Raw genomic sequence first — 19,460 nt, forward strand, 5'->3', positions numbered from 1 at the left:
GTTGAGCCGCTATCTAGCACATGACTATTATTCTAATTCTATCCACCTCATAGTCCATTCATCCACCCCATACTTCTTTAACTTGCCAGCAAGAATACTGTGGGAGACTGTATCAAAAGCTTTGCTAAAGTCAAGGAATAACACATCCACTGCTTTCCCCTCATCCACAGAGCCAGTTATATTGTCATAGAAGGCAATTAGGTTAGTCAGGCATGACGTGCCTTTGATGAATCCATACTGACTGTTCCTGATCACTTTCCTCTCCTCTAAGTGCTTCAGAATTGATTCCTTGAGGACCTACTCCATGATTTTTCCACGGACTGAGGTGAGGCTGACTTGCCTGTAGTTCCCTAGAGCCTCCTCCTTCCCCTTTTTAAAGATGGGCACTACGTTAGCCCTTTTCCAGTCATTCGGGACCTCCCCCAATTGCCATGAGTTTTCAAAGATAATGGCCAACGGCTCTGCAATCACATCTGCCAACTCCTTTAGCTCTCTCAGATGCAGCGCCTCTGGCCCCATGGACTTGTGCTCGTCCAGCTTTTCTAAATAGTCCTGAACCACTTCTTTCTCCAAGAGGGCTGGTCACCTCCTCCCCATACTGTGCTGCCGAGTGCAGTAGTCTGGGACCTGACCTTGTTTGTGAAGACAGAGGCAAAAAAAGCGTTGAATATGTTAGCTTTTTCCACATCCTCTGTCACTAGGTTGCCTCCCTCATTCAGTAAAGGGCCCACACTCTCCTTGACTTTCTTCTTGTTGCTAACGTTCCTGAAGAAACCCTTCTTGTTACTTTTGACATCTCTTGCTAGCTGCAACTCCAAATGTGATTTGGCCTTCCTGATTTCACTTCTGCATGCCTGAGCAATATTTGTATACTCCTTCCTGGTCATTTGTCCAATCTTCCACTTCTTGTAAGCTTCTTTTTTGTGTTTAAGATCATCAAGGATTTCACTGTTATTTACTATTCTTTCTACACATCGAGATGATTTGTTCCTGCACCCTGAATAAGGATTCTTTAAAATACAGCCAGCTCTCCTGGACTGTTTTCCCCCTCACATTATTCTCCCAGGGGATCCTGCCTAGCAGTTCCCTGAAGGAGTCAAAGTCTGCTTTTCTGAAGTCCAGGGTCTGTATTCTGCTGCTCTCCTTTCTTCCTTGTGTCAGGATCCTGAACTCGACCATCTCATGGTCACTGCCTCCCAGGTTCCCATCTACTTTTGCTTGCCCTACTAATTCTTCCCATTTTGTGAGCAGCAGGTCAAGAAGAGCTCTGCCCCTAGTTGGTTCCTCCAGCGCTTGCACCAGAAAATTGTCCCCTACACTTTCCAAAAACTTCCTGGATTGTATATGCACCGCTGTATTGCTCTCCCAGCAGATATCAGGGTGATTGAAGTCTCCCATGAGAACCAGGGCCCACGATCCAGTAACTTCTGTTAGTTGCCAGAAGAAAGCCTCGTCCACCTCATTCCCCTGGTCTGGTGGTCTATAGCAGACTCCCACCATTACATCACCCTTGTTGCTCACACTTCTAAACTTAATCCAGAGACTCTCAGGTTTTTCTGCAGTTTCATACCGGAGCTCTGAGCAGTCTTAGTGCTCTCTTACATACAATGCAACTCCCCCACCTTTTCTGCCCTGCCTACCCTTCCTGAACAGTCCTTCCTTTACCATGTCGCTACAATCCCCCTTGACCTCTCCAGCCCACCTGCTCCAGGCCTTCATCACCCATCTCATTAGCTCTGCCCTCTCACCACATCTCCTCTAATTCCCCTTTAGAGCCCGCTGTAAAATCACTCATCCGTCAGACCAGCCCATTCTGGTTCCCTCGCAGGTCCTACACTAGAACTAGCAAATTCCTCCAAAAAGAATCTCTCAGGGCCACCCAAACCAGGCATGAATTCAGCAAATTCTTTCAGCCACACACAAAAAAGGAATGTTTTGTTTTGATTTAAAAGTCAAACCAGTCTGTTTGGACCATTCCACAGCAAAATGTTGTCACTTTTCATTTTGAAATTCAGGTAACTTTAAAAACTTGGGGTGGGGGAGCATGTTTGAAAAACACCCACAAACAACCTGAAACGAAAAACCCAAACAATTTTGTTTCAAGACAAACCAAACCAATATTTTTTTTATATATATATTTCTTTGACTGGTCCTCAAACTGAAAAGTCACTGATTCGCTCAGCTCCATTCAGCACCCGAGCGCAGCTCCTTGTTGAGTCTTTGCAAACTTCATCCCCACCTAGCTCTCCAGGCTCATTCCCTCGCCACTCTCCCAGCCATTCCCTTTGGGTCCTTCCCTGGCTCTCCTTTGCCGATCCCCTGCCATGCTGCTCCTCAGGCTAACATTATTCTCCCTTTCTCCTGCCCCAAACTTCCCTCTCTTCCTTCAAGTTCCTCCTTAAACAAGATCCTGCTCAGGAGAATGGGAAATCAAATAAAGATTTGCTGCTCTGTGGGGTCAGGCCTGTGCCCTCCCCTGTGTTGTACAGCCCCCAGCATGCCATTGGGACTCAATAAATACGCATGAGTCCTGCGCTCTGACTGCCTTTTATTGCAGCCTTCAGGAATGGGATTTAATGTCTGTGTGTATCCTTAAGAAAGAATCTTCTCAGTCCTTTTATTCTCTCAGCCCAGGGCACCGATGCAGCTGTGGCTGGACTAGCAATTGGAGCGCCTCACGCTGAGACAGACGGCCAGTCCAATCTCATGCTTCAGGGATTCCATGGTCACTGAGAGGTAAGGAAGGAATTTTTTACCCATAAGTCAGAGAACAGCAAAGCTGGCCAGGTGCATTGTGGGGATTTCACCTTCCCCTTTGCTGCTGCAAGAAGCAAGATACTGGAGTGGACTGACACAGAATGGTTTTGTACCTTATGGTCGAATTTCCTTTTCTGATAACACATTATACAGACAGGGGGGATGCAAACCCCAAGGGCCCTAGCCAGACAGCCCCAACCCACCTTGCCTCTGTGATGTCAGCAGTGGCCCTGTGTCACAAAGGGGGTAGGCAGCTGTGGCTCAGTGTGCTCTGGGAGCTGGAGGAGGGAGCACACAGCTGTCTGGGCGCTGCTTTTCAGACCGTTGGGAGCATTTTTTGGAGTGTGTAGCACCTGTTTACACAGAACTCGTGGAGGAATCCACATCTTCACTTGTTAGCTGAGATAATATGTGAGACATCAAAAAATTCTTCTGTGGCTCGACCATCCCAGCACAGGGGTGAAGGACCTTTCCAGATACTCCACAGAGAAGGGGGGGGATCTTCTAGTTTTTCTGCAGGCTGATCTGGGGGAAAACATTCCAGGGAGGGGCTGGTTTTGGGGAGATTTCCTTGGGCTGGTTTCTTCACGAGTCTTTTCTCGTCTGTCTGTGTCAGCTTGCTTGTAGAGAGGGAGAGGATGAGTTGAGTTTGAGCAGGGTAGCAGAGCATGTGCAGGGTGCTCACTTTGAGTTTTTATACTTGTCTCTTCCCTATTTCCGCGCAATTTTAGAAAAACACACCTCTCTTCCCCTTTCATTGGCTCTGTACATTCATGGAGCCTCTTCATCTTATGGTATGGATAGGTAGTTTGTGAATGCGTATGTGTGTTAGGGTTGTAAGTGTTTCTTGAGAGTTACAGTTCCTTGGTTTTTGTTGGAGAGATTCTCAGAGCATCTTCAAATTTAGTCTTTTAACTCTTAACTTATTCAGCTCATTTTCCGAGATATTAATTCAATCATTCTTAACGAGTCTTTAGCATGACTAGTGATTGAAGAAGATGTTGATTCTCTAGAACAATTGTTGATGATGATTCTTCTTATCTTTCTGAGTTGGGGGAAGGAGTGGCTAGAGCTCTACCAGAAACTAATTACTTCCTCATTAATATAATAAATAGTGTAGACTTAAATGTCTTGGTAATCAGCTGAGCAAGGTCATTAGATTTCATGTTAGTACATAATGCATTTTACCACATGTAGGAATGATATTAGAAAACCAGATTAGATACTTTGAATTCAGTTAAAATACTTTGCAAAGTTAAAATACAGTTTGCAATTGCAATATTTTAGAAATCAACTAAGGTTTTTCTACAAAACTTTTTCTCAACTACTCACATTTTTCTCTAAAAATTTAAGGACACAAGCAGAGTAGTGAGATGGCCTCACATCACACCTGGATATCTTTCTGGAAGGTGTGTTTTAGTGAAACACAAGCTATTGGGCTTAATATGAGGGTAAAGGTGTGAAATTTTGTGATTTGTGAAATAGAGGCCTAATTAGGAGATCTAATGGCCTCACAATCTATGAATCTATGAAACTCAGTGTGGAGTGAGGAACAGACTCTGGGTAACCTGCTTGCTCCCCCCAAAATCAATGAGCATGTGGGGTGATCTGGAGAGCAGCTCAAAACATACTACCAGGCTGACCCAGGGCAGACATCAGCCCTCCAAGAAAGAGGTGGTTGTGGCAATGACTTCACAAGGGCCTTTGCAGGAACTTAGCCTATTGGGGCAAGGTGATGAGGAGGCTGTGACCTCACACAGCACCTTTAACCTCAGCCAGGCAGGACAGGGATACAGTGCAGAGGGAACCTCGGAGATCCCTGTAGCCTTGCTGCAGGAAGCCTCCTTCTCGCAGTCTCTCCTAGAGGACTAAAAGAGGATTTGTGGTCACGCACCTGAGTGCTAAGGAGGAGCTTCTTTGGGAGTGTTCTCCTTTCTGTGTTGATTTTGTAGAAAGCAGACATTCCCTGTGTAGAAGGTAAGATTCTCAGTGAGGGTTGGAACCTGATTAGTTTGATCCATATGTTCTCAGCCGAGCTCTAGGCTCATAAAACAGAAGGTAAGTTGGCAGAAAATGTCCCACCTTGACTCCGCCCCTTAGTTACTGGCTACCTACTAGGTCTCAAAACATAATTGTAAATAAGGAATCATTGTCGAGTGAGTGTCTTTCTAGTAGGGTCCTGCAGGGATCGGTTCTTGGATGTACACTAACATTTTGATCAGTGACTTGGAAGCAAATATACAATCATCGCTGTAAAATCTGCCAATGACAGAAAGATTGTGGGGAGTGGTAAATAATCAGGAGGACACATCACTCATACAGAGCCATCTGGATTGCTTAGTTACCTGAGCACAAGCAAATAACATACATTTTAGTATATCCAAATGTAAAGTTTCCCTTTAGGAAAAAAATATAGGCTATGTGTACAAGAGGGGGATTCTATCCTGGGAACTAGTGACTCTGAAAAAGACTTGGGGTCATGGTAGATAATCAGCTGACTATGAGCTCCCACTGAGACATTTTGGCCAAAAGGGCAAATGCCATCTTTGGACCCATACCTAGCAGAATCACAGGTAAAAGTAGAGAGGTTCTATATCTCTGTATTGGGCACTGGTGTGACCACTACTAGGATATCGTGTCCAGTTCTGGTGCTCACAGTTTGAGACAGATGCTGATAAATTTGAGAGGGTTGAGAGAAGAGCCACAAGAATGATTAAAGGATTAGAAAACATGCCTTATAAAGATAGGTTCAAGGAGCGCAATCTTTTTAGCTTAATAAAGAGAAGGGTAGCAGTTGAGCATAAGGGAACAAATATTTGCTAATGGGTTCATCACTAGAGCAGACAAAGATATAACAAGATCCAATGGCTGTGAACTGAAGCCAGACAAATTCAGACTGGAATAAGTCAAACATTTTGAACAGTCGGGGTTTGGAGCAATTAACCTAGAGCTGTAATGAATCTTCCACAACTAGCATTTTTTAAATCAAGATTGGCAGTTTTTCTAAAAGATGTGCTCTAATTCAAACAGGAATTATTTGGCGGGGAGTTCTATGGCCCACATTCTACAGACTAGATGGTCAGAGTGGATCTTCTGGCCTTGAAATCTTTGACTTACCGAGGCATTTGGAATTTGTCCATTTTTCCTTCTCTTTTCCTCCCTTCCTCTTGAGGTGGGGCTGGAATAGTGCGCTGACAGAGATCTCTACCAGAATGATCTCCTGTTGTGACTATTGCTGTCTTTTGGCCATCTGTTGAGACTGCTCATCCTCCAGTCCCTGAGCATCTCCACACTGATTGGGTGAGCTGGTGGTTATTACTGAGTTAAAAGGGATGAGACTCAAGTTGTTGGCTGAGTGCAGTGAGGCCCAACGCTCAATTCAATGGCATTTCTTTGTCTTGCAATAATTTTAGAAGACGACATCCAATTGTTTCCAAAATTGCAGGGAATTTCTAGGTATCGGTGGAAAGAACCTTGTTGATTTTAGTGACAAATGGAAACCACCACCACCAGCAGCAGGAAAGCCTGATTTCCACACTGTGCCCATTTACTTGGTGCTGCAGGTAGAGGCACATTGTGACATCAGAGTTAACTGAGCCAGTCAATGCTAATTCTGTGCAGGTGATTTGCATAATTCAACCCCATTGGTTAAAAGGAATCAGCAAATGATCCTGCAGGTTTCAATAGGAGAGATGACCAAGGCAGGCCATAGGGTTAGCATTTAAGGTCAGAGTTATTGGAGTGAGTGTGTGATGAGTGGCTGTGACATCCGAGGTATTTCAATGTTACTGCTCAGGCTACTCTGCCTGCAGCGTCACATGGGCAGTGACTGTCAAGGGGAAGATTTTGTTGATCTGAAACTTATAAAAGAAGAAGAGCAGAAGAGGAATGACTTAGATGATTTGACAATAAAATTTAGGTTTTGCAGCATTATCCATCGCAGTTGCTACTGGTTCAGAACTAGAAACTGGGCCTACATAAACAAATAAGTGTCCAACCCTCTAGTTAGTCTCTTTTAATACTGAGTAAATAATTCATAAGAAATTATTGATATGATGAACTTTCCTGCCCTCTCCTTTAATGGAATATGAACAGTTTATGATTCTCATAAATGTAGTAGTTCTCCTAAAATCAAGGTGAATAAAAATCAATGGTTGTTTCAAAACCAAGAAACTCAAAAAGATTTTTTAAAAATTAAATTGGATTATTTTTATTTAAATTAAAAACAGGTTTTTGAGTTCAGTAACAATTTCATTCAAATTTCAGAAACTGACTGGGAGTGAAAAAGAAGGAAAACTTGTTTTCCTCTTCCAGTCTATAAATAAATACTAGGCGTGAGGGGATCAGATCTATTAGTTCTAAAATCTGACAGACATGATGACTAGATGCAATCAGTTCATTTCACTAACTGCAGATACTTCTTTAAATAACTTAGTTTTAAATGAAAAATATATTTCAGTAAATCCAGCACATTAAAGGTAGTTTTATTCAATTAATAAACAAATGGAAAATGCTGTTTTTGCGCATTAAGTGCATTTGAATTTCCATCGAAACAGTGCATAGACAAATCATAAGTAAAAAATCCATCATCGTCTAGGAAATAAATGTATCATTTGCCATTTTGCAACATAATAAAAATGTAAAAGTTAGATACAAGAAATGTAAATTAAGCCATATAACTGTTTAAATAAATGTACGTAGATATACTGTACTGTCATGATTAGCAAAAGAAAAAGCATCAAATTTAGTGTAAATACTATATGTAGTTGCAAATCAATATTTTTAATGATTCTCAACTAATGAGAATCACCCTGTCATTAGGAAAATAACTAAAAAGTACACATGCAAAACATGATTAAAATCAATGATGTAACTCAATCTTCCTGGATGTCTACTTCTGGGATTCTGAACTTTGGAGGCCTGACTGAGACCCTCATTGACTTGGAACAGCCAAAAACCCAGTAACAAAGTCCAGTCCTGCTAGCATCCAAGGCTCTAAATCTAAAGAACAATTGAAGGCAGTAGACGATTGAGAGGTGCTGAGAATTTCCAAACCCAAAGATGTGATATTGGCTCTGGATATGGGAGAAGCAGGAAGTCACCAGGGATTTCTCCTGAAATTATTTTAAAGGTTATAATAAATGTAGGCCTTAACATAGGTTGTCAAATTCAAATTGAATTTTAAGCAAGTTTATTTTTAATGAAAAAACCTGTGGTGAGTTTAATTTAAAAAAACCTAGTTCCTATTTTAAAAATCCACTATTGTTCATCCACCAGGCTAGGGATGGAAAAGCCTCCTGGCTCATTTCCTACCCCCGGAAGGGCTGAGCCTCAATCCAAGGTCCAGGGCTGGGCTTCTCACTCTGTACTGGACTGAAAGCCTAGATCTAAACTCTAGGAATTTAGATCTGACCATTAATGTCCCAGTGCTGCACAGCATTCACAGAGCAGCTTTTCCTGGGTAAATCTCACAGCACTTTACCATAATGAGTAAGTATTAGATCCTCATTTTACTGCTGGGGACTGAAACACAGAGAGGGGAAATGGCTTGCCTAAGGTCCCATAAGTCAATAGGAAAACCGCCAATGAAAGCCAGGAGTCCTGACTCCCAATCCTCTTGCCTCAGTAGCTCCAGCAGGTCACGCTCCTTCTCAGCGCCAGGGAGACTGGGAAGAGTGTCCTTCTTGCAATTGCCATCTCTGGAAAGGAATGTTCCTCTAGTGATCAGTGCAGGGTCCTGGACACTGGACACAGGCCTCCTGCGCTCCATCCCTGGCTCTGTCACTGTCACTGCCCAGGCCACAGTTTTCTGTCAGTGGGGTTGAAGTCCCTCCCTACAAGCCTTGGCTTGTCAGGCTTCATGAATATGTGTGAGGTTCCAGGAGACCTTGAGACGGAAGGCATCCTGCTCGCGGTATGTCAGTAATCTGGACCCCGGCTGCTTACCTGAGTTTATCCATCCTTTAGCAGGGCATTGTGCAGCTCCCTTTCCAGCCCCCCTTCATGCAGAGCAAGGAAGAGGGCCAGGGCCAGACCAATGCTGAGAATCTGCCACCCAGCACTGCGCCATCTAGAGCTAGTGAGTGGCATGGAGCATTTTCTCAGAGGCTTCCCTGTTTTGCTTGGGGAGGGGCAGAAATTTGGGTGGGGGATCTCCTCCAAGTGAGACTAGATTTATTAACACAGCCCCATGCAGCCCTTCACTCTGGGTCTGGGCGGCGTGTTACTTGCAGGATGTTCTCCAGAGCCACCTCCAGTATGGTGTAAATAGCCCAGCAATACAGCTCCCAGCCTTTCCCCTGTAGGAGACTGTTCCCCAGGCTGAGAGTTGTGGGGGATCAGACCCTGCCAGCTGCTGAACACCCACAACCCCAATCAGTGTGAACTGAGGAGGACTCATGCCTCATATGATTGGGACCTTGCAAAGTTTAGCTGGGGATGAGCTCCTAGAGGAAGCTCAGACGCCTTCCCGGGTTCTTTTCTTTCTCTAACCTGGGAAGGCATGTTATTTGGGGGGAGGAGGGAGCTGCTTGTCCAGACAGACAGATAGATAACTCCACTGCTCTGAAAGGATGAGAGTCCCCTGGTGTCACAGTGCCTCAGTGGGGAGGGGGAGCTTTGAGGGCAGCCTGTGCTGTGAGCTGCTTCCAGTGTGTGTAGATTGCAGTCCCTGTGCCCCGTGGTGGGGCATGCAGCGAGGGGGTGCTGCCCCAGCAGAAGGGAGGTGGGGGCAGAGCAGGCAGGCCCCTTAGTGAGAGGCGGCCTATTCCTCAGACTCATGGCTGGTCCCCACTCAGTTCCAGGCTCAGTCAGATGCCAGGGAAGAAGGCTGCGGAGGTGGCTCCAGAGCCAGTGGGAAGCAGTTGCTGGCTTCCCCAGAAGGAGAGAGGCCCCACTGTCCCCGCTGACGGGGAAGCAGCTTGTGGCCAGGCCAAGCGGTGCGATTATCTGGCATTTTGGAGGAGGAAGCCACCTTCTGGACCAACATGGAGGTGGCCCAGGGTGCAGCTGTGCAGGAGGAACCCAGGGCAATGCGGGAGCCAGGCTTGGTGGCTCGGGGGCTTCCTCTCCAGGAAGCAGAGGAGCCAGGAGCGCAGTGCCAGGATCCAGGAGGAGTCATCCCCCTGCCTGGCCCCCAGCCTGTCTAGGGCAGGAGATTGGCCACCACTGCTCTAGCACTAGCAGCTCCGCTTATTCCCCAGGGACCAGCAAGACAATCCAATCCTGCTCCAGGACGTGTCATTTTGGCCTCCTAAATTTGGGCTGGCACCCCTGTGCCCCTGAAGGTAACAGTCCCGAGACCCCACAGGATCAATGAGGAGAATCCTCAAAGCACTGAGCCCAAGACCCTCAGATCTGTCCCAACACCCTCCAGACAGGAGAGGAGCGCTCAGTTCCAGTGTCCGAAAGCGGAGGAGAAGGGGTTAAATGCTCCATGTCCTCTCCCTGCTGGGACGAGAAGCAGGCTCTGAGGGTCGCCCCGGCATTGCTGCTGCTCACACGGCTTTCTCCCTGCTCCCCAGCTCTTGCAGCCGTGGATCTGCTCTCCTCGGGCCCAGGAGAGGAGCCGAGCTGTGAGAGCCAGCACCCAGATCTTCATGTTCTATCGCTTCAAAGCCATCACCGAGGTGAGCAGCACAGACCTTGCTGACCCCACCAGCACTCATGGGGGGCAGGGGTGATACAGACAGAGCTGGGCTCGCCCCAACCCATGCCCTGATTTTCTGTTTGGTGGCCCATTAGGACCTGAAACCCATGGCAGAACAGGGCTACATGGCCAGGCTGCTGACAAGCCAGGCCTTTGATGTTCAGGAGGCCGCCAGATACTGGGCATCTCAGGTTCTCTACTGGCTCTTCAAGTCTTGCAAAGGTAAGATCATGCGGAAGCAGTGGCCACTTCTCAGCCCTCACAGCCCCGGCCATTACCTAGTGAGCAGGGCTACAGAGAGAACATGGTGCCTTCATCCCATCCCTGACCAGAGGGACACAGAGCAGAAGTGGGTTGTTACCTACCAGGCTGACCTGGCATCTGCCCTTCATCAGGTGCCTGGGCCCATCTGGGACCTCCCCTGATCCTACCTCAGCCCCAACACACCTTCTACAGCAGGGTGTTAGTTGCGCAGTTGGCCCAGGAGCTAGCTGAGAACTCACCCTAGCTGGGAGTTCCCAGTCTGGCTCTTTGGCACCTCTGACCTGGCTCAATGGGGAGGGGGAAGAATCCAGCCCCGAGAGCTTTGCCTGAGTGCTGCTGGTTTCTTGTGCAGGCATCGTGCACCAAGACAGGGGCGGTAGCGACCATGCTGAGCAAGACGCAGAAGGATGCCAATTGCAGAGAGAGCCGTGCCCACATTGCTATGGTGAGTAAAGGAGACTGTGGCTGGAGAGAGAGACACGATGGGGAGCCGGCAGATGGAAATTCCTGGGTATGGGCTCCAATGCCCACTCACATACCCCTGGGCACAGGCTGTCAGTGCCTCTGTCCCCATCCCCTGAAGAGCTAACCCACTCTCCGGGCCGGGGCTCACTGCTCACTTGGCCTGTGCCTTTCCCTGCAGCTCATCGCGAAGCACCTGCTGTCACGTGACCTCACTCTCTTCAGCTTCACCCTGCTGCTGGGCCCGCTGGAGAAGGGGGAGTGTGCTGACCAGCTGGCGGGCGTCATGGAGGTGGTGCTGAAAGAGAAAGAATCAGAGGTACAGGGCCAAGGAATGGCTGGGCATTGGATATCTCGGGCAGCTCCCTCTTGCCCCGTTGCTAGAATTCCTGGGGCACAAGGGAGGATGTGGAGGGGAGACATCCCTTCTCACCATCATTGTTCAATGGGACCCATCCATCCCCTGTGTGCAGGGCGGCCACTGGGCATGGTCTTGTAATGGTTTGCAGGCTTTGATCCCAGAGGCCTGGCTTGCCCAGCTCACTCCCTGGGAAATGTGCCCTGTCTCCAGATTGTGCCCTGTCTCCTACACTGAGCATGTCCCCGCAGGGGCACCCCCTTCCCACAGCTGGGAAACGCCCTCTCCCCCCTGGAATCCCAGCCTGGTCTCTTCCCCATCGCCGCACGCTTTTAGATGCCTCATCCCACCGCTAGAGGCTGGTCTTCTCTGGTACACTTTCCTGCCAGGTTCCCCTAGGTCAGCAGCGCCTTCCTGCATCCTGCACAGAGCTGACAAGCACAGCGCCCATTTTACAGCCTTCTCCAACCCCTGCCACCCAGAGCCATGGCGTGGCCAGAACTGTAGCCTTGTTCCTCCTGAACCCCCCACCCCTTGCCCCATGGGGAAGGAGCTCCTGCTCTCCTTGCCCCCAGCTCCCACTCTGTGCCCCCCCAGCTCAGGAGATCCAGCCTAGAACCTAGCCCTAGCCCCCACCTCAAGGGTGGGCACCTCCTCACACACACCAGCCCGCACCCCTACACCTGGAGTCACTGCTTTCCCCCATGGGGGCTCTAACCCCAGCCCCTCTGGTTCCCATCAGTAGAAGGCAGCAAGGGAGGGACCCCCCCCCCAGCTGGGAGAAGTGACTCTGGCCACCTCCGCTCATCCCTTGCTGTGACACAGCATCCCCTGGCAGTGCCCAGGCAGGAGGGTATAAACCCCTTAGGACTGGCCAGTGCCTGAAAGACCTTGAGGTCAGCCACGAGCAGGCTCAACCTGCTGCTTCTGGCCCGTCACTCCTTGGAGGGCATCATCCCTGGTGTGCACCAACTGGGCCCCTCCTCTGTGTTAATTCCTTCCCTGCCATCCCTCTGTCAGTCACAGCCAGACCAAGGCCATCTGGAGATTCCTAGGTGCAGACCCCACGCTGACCAGGGAGGTACTGCACATCCTGCTGTGGGACAGCCCGGAGAAGGGCCAGGCTAACACTAGACAGAGCCAGGACAGGACCTGCTCCCAACCAGCCCAGCTGCCTCCGGCGGTAAGTTCCCAGTGCTGGCATTCAGCCCTCTTTCCCGGCTGCATTCTCCATATGGCCACAGCCTTCTGCCTTGTTCCCTTCCAGACCACACGTGGCCTCTGGGAGCTGCTCGGGGCCCTGGGGCAAGCGGACATGCTGGTGGAACTCGAGGACGACTTGTTGGCCTCTTGCTTCCTCGCCATCGCCTGCTCCCCGGCACTTGCCCTCTCAGGAGCCCAGCAGGACCTGCCCAGTGATGCCAGTCCCCGTAGGTAACGTGTGGGGCTGATAGATTCCAGCACCCACACAGTGTCTGTGCTAGCCCCGAGGAGGGGAAAGTTTCCTGCTTGGATCCTTGTTGTCCAGGGACCACCGATGCGTTCAGGGGACTGAGGGTTCTGATCAGCCAGGCTTCTCATGCTTAGGAGAGGGCAGAGCTGCCCCTGGATACTCCGGGAGCCAGAGAGCTCCTCAGAGTGGGCAGCTCGTGGGGGCAGGGCTCAGAGCAGCAGGGTGTTCGGGGGGCACTGCATGTACTTTTCTCCCCAGGGTCAGTTTACTGGGTTGCGGGGGGGCAATTTCTACATTTTAGGAGGAGAGTGTAGGTCACATCTGCAGACACTCCGCCCTACCCCCACAATTGGGGAGCAGAGAACCAAAGGCAGAAGTGGAGCAGCTTCTATTCTCACCCTGATCCCTTCAGTGCTGTAGCAAGGGAGTCCTGCCCCCCTACGCCGCCCAAAGAGCAGGCATCCCCGCATCAGGGGCGGCTCTAGACATTTCGCCGCGCCAAGCACAGTGGCATGCCATGGGGGACGCTCTGCTGGTCGCCGGTCCCGCTATTCCGGTGGACCTCCCGCAGGCGTGCCTGCGGAGCGTCCACTGGTCCCGCAGTTCCACCAAAGCCGCGGGACCAGCGGCCCCTCCACAGGTATGCCTGCAGGAGGTCCACCGTAGCCCTGCCTGCCGCCCTCCCGGCTACCAGCAGAGCGCCCCCTGTGGCATGCCGCCCCAAGCATGCGTTTGACCTGCTGGGCCCTGGAGCCACCACTGTCCCGCATCACCGTCTCCTGCCCCCTTCTCTTCCCAGCATGGCCGTGCAGGCCCTGGCACAGGTGCTGCACCTCAGGGGCAGTCAGCCAGCTGTGGAGCTAATGGACTAGGAGCGAGGCTGGCAGCTGCTAGAGAAGGCCCAGCCCGAGGGGTTCTCTCTCCTTAGCAGGTGAGGACAGAGGCTGGAGGAGTCACGTTCTCGCTCTGGAGCCCAGTGGGGCAGAGATGGGAGGGGGTGGCTGGGACGAGGCCAGATTCCGGCATGTGCAGGGTGGTCATGCACACGTCAGCACGAGCTCTTGTTCTCTCCCAGGGCCATGGTTATCCACCCAAAGGAGGCCCTGAGGTGCATCCCATGGCTCCTCCTTCCCAGCCTCTAGGCCAGCCAGCAAGGCCCAGAAGCTGATGGAACAGGAGGCCAATAGCTGGTCAGCCAATGAGAGATGGTCCTGTTGGTGTATTGCTTGTAAATTAATCCATCTGTGTGGGGCTCTGTGGTGGGGTTTGGGAGCACCCCACTGGAACCAGAGGGAGCGCTCTGCCCTGCTCGTATCACTTCTGTTAATCTCAGCTGAAGCCAGCCGCTCATGAACAGCAGTCGGTACAGATCTAAGTCACCTCCTGGCCCCTCATCATACTCCCTTCCCCTTGCTCCGGCCAGGCTAGGACGCAATGGCCTCGCCCAGACCTCTCTGACAGCTCCTTCCAGTCCCTTTAGTTCTTCTGCAGCCCCCTGCTGATGGAGAAGGAGTTCAAGGCCATGCGGAAGCAGGTTGTGAAGGCCAAGCTGCAGCAGACAGAGGACAGCAACACTCACATTCGAGGCAGAGCGCTGCACGGCCTCAGGAACTCAGTAAACGAGTTCCCGGACAAGGTAGGTCTGGAATGGCAGGATACTAGGCAGAGAGGGCTGGGTAGGAAGCTCCTGGTTCCCCTTCTCCCCAGTCAACGGCCCCTGTGGAGCAGACTGGGCTGTAGGCTGACTTGCCCGGACTGTGGTTCCACTCAGGCTGACAGAGCGTTGCTCACCGAGCGGCGTCCAACCCCTTCTCTGCAGGTCAGGAAGAAACGAGACCAGATCCTGGGGAGCTTTGTCTGCACCGTGTGCAAATGCTGTGACCCCCGCGCCGTTCTGGATGCCATGGAAGGGCTCTGCTGGATGCTGCGGGACCCCAAGGCGTCTCTGAAGGTGCATGTCGCCGTCCCACTGGCCCTGCAGGCAGGAACGTTCTTTGAGGATGTAAGTACCAAGCAGGACAGGCCCCATGGTGCTATAGGGCCCCCCACAGGGGGAGATGCTCAGGACCTGCCCTCCCGCAGAATGGATGCAGTGTCCAGTGCAGGCATGTTCCTGGACTTGTGAGGCAGCTCAGCTCCTCTGCCCAGGGAGGCAGGGATAGAATCATTCTTGGGCCCTGGGCCCTCAATTGTTCGGCAGCCCTGGGGCCCAGCAGAAAGGAGGGGAGTTTGCAGAGAATTACCCTGTCATTTGAACTAGATAACACTTCTCCGATCGCTGAGAGGCCCCAGCCAAGGGTGAGGCTGGGGGTTGTTACGAGCCTCATTTGGTGCTAACTCTGCAGAACCCACCCTGGCATATGCCAGGAAGTCGTGTTGCAGACCCAGCACTAACCATCTCTCCCAAGGATTTCTGCCAGCTCTCTGCAAGTGGCAACTCCAAGAGCCCCTGCATGCACGGAGCAGCTGACCACCACCCCAGCCCCAGCTATGGGTATGGGGATATGAAATTCTAGATCTGAGCCTTCCTGCCTTCAACAGCTGATCATCCCCAAAGGGCCACACAGGAGCTGAGGAAACACATCCCAGGGCTGGAGTGTGTAGTCCAACCCCTCCCCTACATCACGGGCATTAGTTCTGTCAGAGGCTGACCCTGCCACCTGCGCACTAGGCAGACCCCGCCAGGTGCTCAGCAGGCTATCCTAGACCTGGGTTGTACATGCCTGGAGAGGCTGCAGTCAGCCCAAGAAGGGTGGGTTGGCGGAGGGTTGGCATAGTCGCAGGCTGAACTGCAGGCCGCAGGCAGACCCAGTGTCACTTCTCACAGCCCAAATCCACAGAGCAAGAGAGGAATAAAGCTGCTGCAGCCAGAATTTCCTTCACTCTGGCTGCAGTCCTGGGCTCTCCCAACGTATGACCCTGGCCGTCAGAAAACTCCCCAGCTTGTTTTAACAAGCATCTTTCCCCCCTGCCCCGCTCCGCCACAGTCACTGCTGAGGACAAACTGCGGGAGGCCAGTTCTTGCTTAGAGAGGGGGACTTTAAGCTCCTTACATTGGCTTTGTAGTGAAGCGAGCTCCTAACCAGCAAGGCCACTAATAATAGGAAGAGCCAAGAGGTTATTTGAGCTAAACAAATTCTTTAAAAGAGGCAGGGTGAGGAGTAAACAGAAGCCTAAATTACAGCAGGTAGCATGTAAGTGGGAAAGTAGAAGTGCCAAGATGGCTTGCGAAGAGCAAATGACTGAAGGGATATAGACAAACACTAAAAAACACTTTAAGGAGATTGGAAGCCTGTGAAAGAACAGCTGGATTCAAGAAAGCAATTAAAGACGACAAGGAGATTGCTGAGCAGCTGATATTTTTGTGTGTGCATCTTCTACCTTTATCACAGAAGCTGTTGGAGAGAGATCTGTCCCAGACCGGTTCTCTTCTAGTAATAAAGGTACCATCAGGGCTTGAGATAGCACCCGAGGTGGTCCTGGACAGAGCTGATAATTTACAAAGTAACCCCCACACTCACTTCTTCGAGCTGGACATCATCCTGCTCTTAGTAGTAAAAGAGCCCTACCATCAATTAAACCCTAACCCCAGCCTTGACCCCTTAAGCCCTCCCCCCATAGGACAGCCCCCCTGTTCTGCAGGGCCCACGCCCCAGAGCTCACTCACAAGGGACCTTCAGGCTTCACTCAGGAAGGTGAGGAATGTGGCCAGCTGGCTCCGCACGAGTGTGCGCAGGGGCTGGTAGCTGAGGAAGAGTGCACAGCACAGCAATGCCACCCTGCACGTCTGCCGGAGAGGGCGAGAAGGGAGCTGGGTGAACCTCCCTGAGTGCAACGGGCTGCCAACTCGGAGGCTCTGCTTGGCTTGGGGAGACTTCATTGTGCCGGAGCAGCAAGGAGCCACCTCTTTGCAGACCCTCCTCTGGCCTGACATTTGTTCCCCAGGCCCCCATAGTCCTCATCTCCAGCTTGGCTGGGCTGAGGGGAGCCAGGCCTGAGCGCTGGGGCCGGGCAGGGACACTCCTGGAACAGGGAAGGGGCCATTCCCTGTATGTCCCTGTCGGGCCATTAAGAGCAGTGCCTGGTTACCAACATACTTGGCCTCCCCTCAATCACAGGCACTGTTGGGGGCTGCTACTCGCAGTGGGAGGTGGAGGAGGGGATTGCTGCAGGAGGCTGGTCGTTCCCAAACAGGAGCTAGCACACAAGTGAGGGCAGGGCAGCAGCAATGGAGAGCCAGTCGGCCCCAGCGACCTGCCCTTCCCTGAGGCCCTACTTGGGTCAAGTCACTTGCTAGCGCCCACACATAGACCTGGGCCTGGGCACTAAACAGGGCAGGTTGTAAAATGGAGCCAAAGCCATGGAGAGTCTGGCTGGTAGGGAGGCTGGAAGTATCTGTGGGGAATGGAGGAGGAGACAGGAACCCCACAAATCTACCTCGCAGCCAGGGCTGGCTCCAGGCACCAGCTGAGCCACTTGCTGCTTGGGGCAGCAGATTTGAAGGGGCAGCATTCCTGCAGGTTTTTTTTTTTAACTCCTTTGCTGCTCCGGCCACCCTGTAGGGGGCAGAAGCACGGAGGAGGAGAGCACCCTGCTGGGAGCGGTGCCAGGTCTGTAGCAAGCCCAGCAGTTTGTTTTTTTCTCCCTTTGCTGCTCCTGCCGGTCTGCAGGTTTGTGTCCCCCGCACTCCTTCCCACTCCGGCCAGCCTGCAGGTTTTTTTATTTTTTGCTTGGGGAGGCATAAAAGTCAGAGCCGGCCCTGACCACAGCTACGCTCTGAGGGCTGGCAGAGCTCTGTGTGCGGTGGGGAAGGGCTGGACAAGTGGGGGGGGGGTCCCTGTCCTGTGTGCCAGAGGTCAGCACTGAAAAGATCTGGGGATTGGAAGGTGGAGTTTGCACCACCCTTGCCATGTTGTTATAATGCCCCCAGCACCCCTGCCCCTATGCGCTCTCAGCTGCACTCATCTGAGCCACCTGCGGATTCCCATCCTGTAGGTGAACGAGCAGTGTCCCCATGCTCTCCACCTCAGCCCTAAAGAGGGACGACTTCTTGCAAACAAATTTGCTGAGGTGGCCAAAGAGCTCCATAGAGGCTTGCCTCAGGCCGCTGTTCTCCTGCAGACAGGGGGGGCAGGGTGGTTGTGGGCAGGCCTGGCTCTAGCAATTTCGCCACCCCAAGCACGGCGGCATGCTGCGGGGGGCGGTCTGTCATTTGCTGGTTCTGCGGCTCCAGTGGACCTCCCACAGGCGTTTCTGCGGAGGGTCCAATGGTCCCGTGGTTCCGGTGGAGCTGCCGCAGGCTATGCCTGCGGCAGCTCCACTAGACCCACCTGCCGCCCTCCCAGCAACCGGCAGAGCGCCCCTGCGGCGTGGCGCCCCAAGCACGCGCTTGGCGCGCTGTGGCTTGGAGCCGGCCCTGGTTGTAGGGGGACGGGCTCAGGTCCTCACATGCTTTGGGAATCAGCATGGCAGATGCAGAGCCCAGAGAGGTGTGAGCTTGTTGAAATGACAGGGCAATTCTCTGCAAACTCCTCTCCTTCCTGCTGGGCCCCAGGGCTGCTGAACAATTGTGGGCCCAGGGCCCATGAATGATTCTATCCCTGCTTCCCCGGGCAGAGGAGCTGAGCTGCCCGACAAGTACAGGAACATGCCTGCATCGGACACTGAGTCCACTCTGCAGGAGGGCAGGTCCTGAGCATCTCCGCCTGTGGGGGGCTCTATAGCACCATGTGGCCTGCCCTGCTTGGTACTTACATCCTCAAAGAACGTTGTCGCCTGCAGGGCCAGCTGGACGGCAACGTGCACCTTCAGAGACGCCTTGGGGTCCCACAGCATCCAGCAGAGCCCTTCCATGGCATCCAGAACGGTGCGGGGGTCACAGCATTTGCACATGGCGCAGACAAAGCTCCCCAGGATCTGGTCTCGTTTCTTCCTGACCTGCAGAGAAGGGGTTGGACGCCGCTCGGTGAGCAACGCTCTGTCAGCCTGAGTGGAACCACAGTCCGGGCAAGTCAGCCTACAGCCCAGTCTGCTCCACAGGGGCCGTTGACTGGGGAGAAGGGGAACCAGGAGCTTCCTACCCAGCCCTCTCTGCCTAGTATCCTGCCATTCCAGACCTACCTTGTCCGGGAACTCGGTTACTGAGTTCCTGAGGCCGTGCAGCGCTCTGCCTCGAATGTGAGTGTTGCTGTCCTCTGTCTGCTGCAGCATGGCCTTCACAACCTGCTTCCGCATGGCCTCAGGCTCCTTCTCCATCAGCAAGGGGCTGCAGAGGAACTAAAGGGATCAAAAGGAGCTTTCAGAGAGGTCTGGGCGAGGCCAGTGTCCTAGCCTGGCCGGAGCAAGGGGAAGGGAGTGTGATCAGGGGCCAGGAGGTGACTTAGATCTGTACTGACTGCTGTTCACGAGAGGCTGGCTTCACTGAGCTTAACAGTGTCACAGTGTGACACAAGCAGGGCAGAGCGCTCCCTCTGGTTCCAGTGGGGTGCTCCCAAACCCCACCACAGAGCTCCCCGCAG

General features: G+C 52.1%; 1 protein-coding gene across 1 annotated transcript; it reads right to left on the minus strand.

Annotated features, from left to right (window-relative positions):
• Positions 1 to 16,618: 16,618 nt before the first annotated feature.
• On the minus strand, positions 16,619 to 19,176 carry LOC142046425 (protein maestro-like). Its single transcript, XM_075063389.1, has 4 exons — positions 19,063 to 19,176; positions 18,697 to 18,879; positions 17,902 to 18,057; positions 16,619 to 16,729 (listed from the first exon to the last, which is right to left on the minus strand). Exons 1-4 carry the CDS (start codon positions 19,174 to 19,176, stop codon positions 16,619 to 16,621), a joined length of 564 nt encoding a protein of 187 aa, XP_074919490.1.
• Between the last annotated feature and the right edge of the window lie 284 nt (positions 19,177 to 19,460).

This window comes from Chelonoidis abingdonii, chromosome 2, assembly GCF_003597395.2.
Source record: "Chelonoidis abingdonii isolate Lonesome George chromosome 2, CheloAbing_2.0, whole genome shotgun sequence".
Classification (NCBI taxonomy): domain Eukaryota; kingdom Metazoa; phylum Chordata; order Testudines; family Testudinidae; genus Chelonoidis; species Chelonoidis abingdonii.

What these genes read in the sequence shown, in the direction of transcription:
- LOC142046425 (XM_075063389.1), bottom strand. Translation starts at nt 19,176, where the DNA reads ATGCGGAAGCAGGTTGTGAAGGCCATGCTGCAGCAGACAGAGGACAGC. An exon ending in CGACAACGTTCTTTGAGGAT is followed by an intron (nt 18,058 to 18,696) that starts GTAAGTACCAAG and finishes CCCTGTCTGCAG; the next exon opens with GAGAACAGCGGCCTGAGGCA. An exon ending in CGCAGGTGGCTCAGATGAGT is followed by an intron (nt 16,730 to 17,901) that starts GCAGCTGAGAGC and finishes CCTCTCCGGCAG; the next exon opens with ACGTGCAGGGTGGCATTGCT.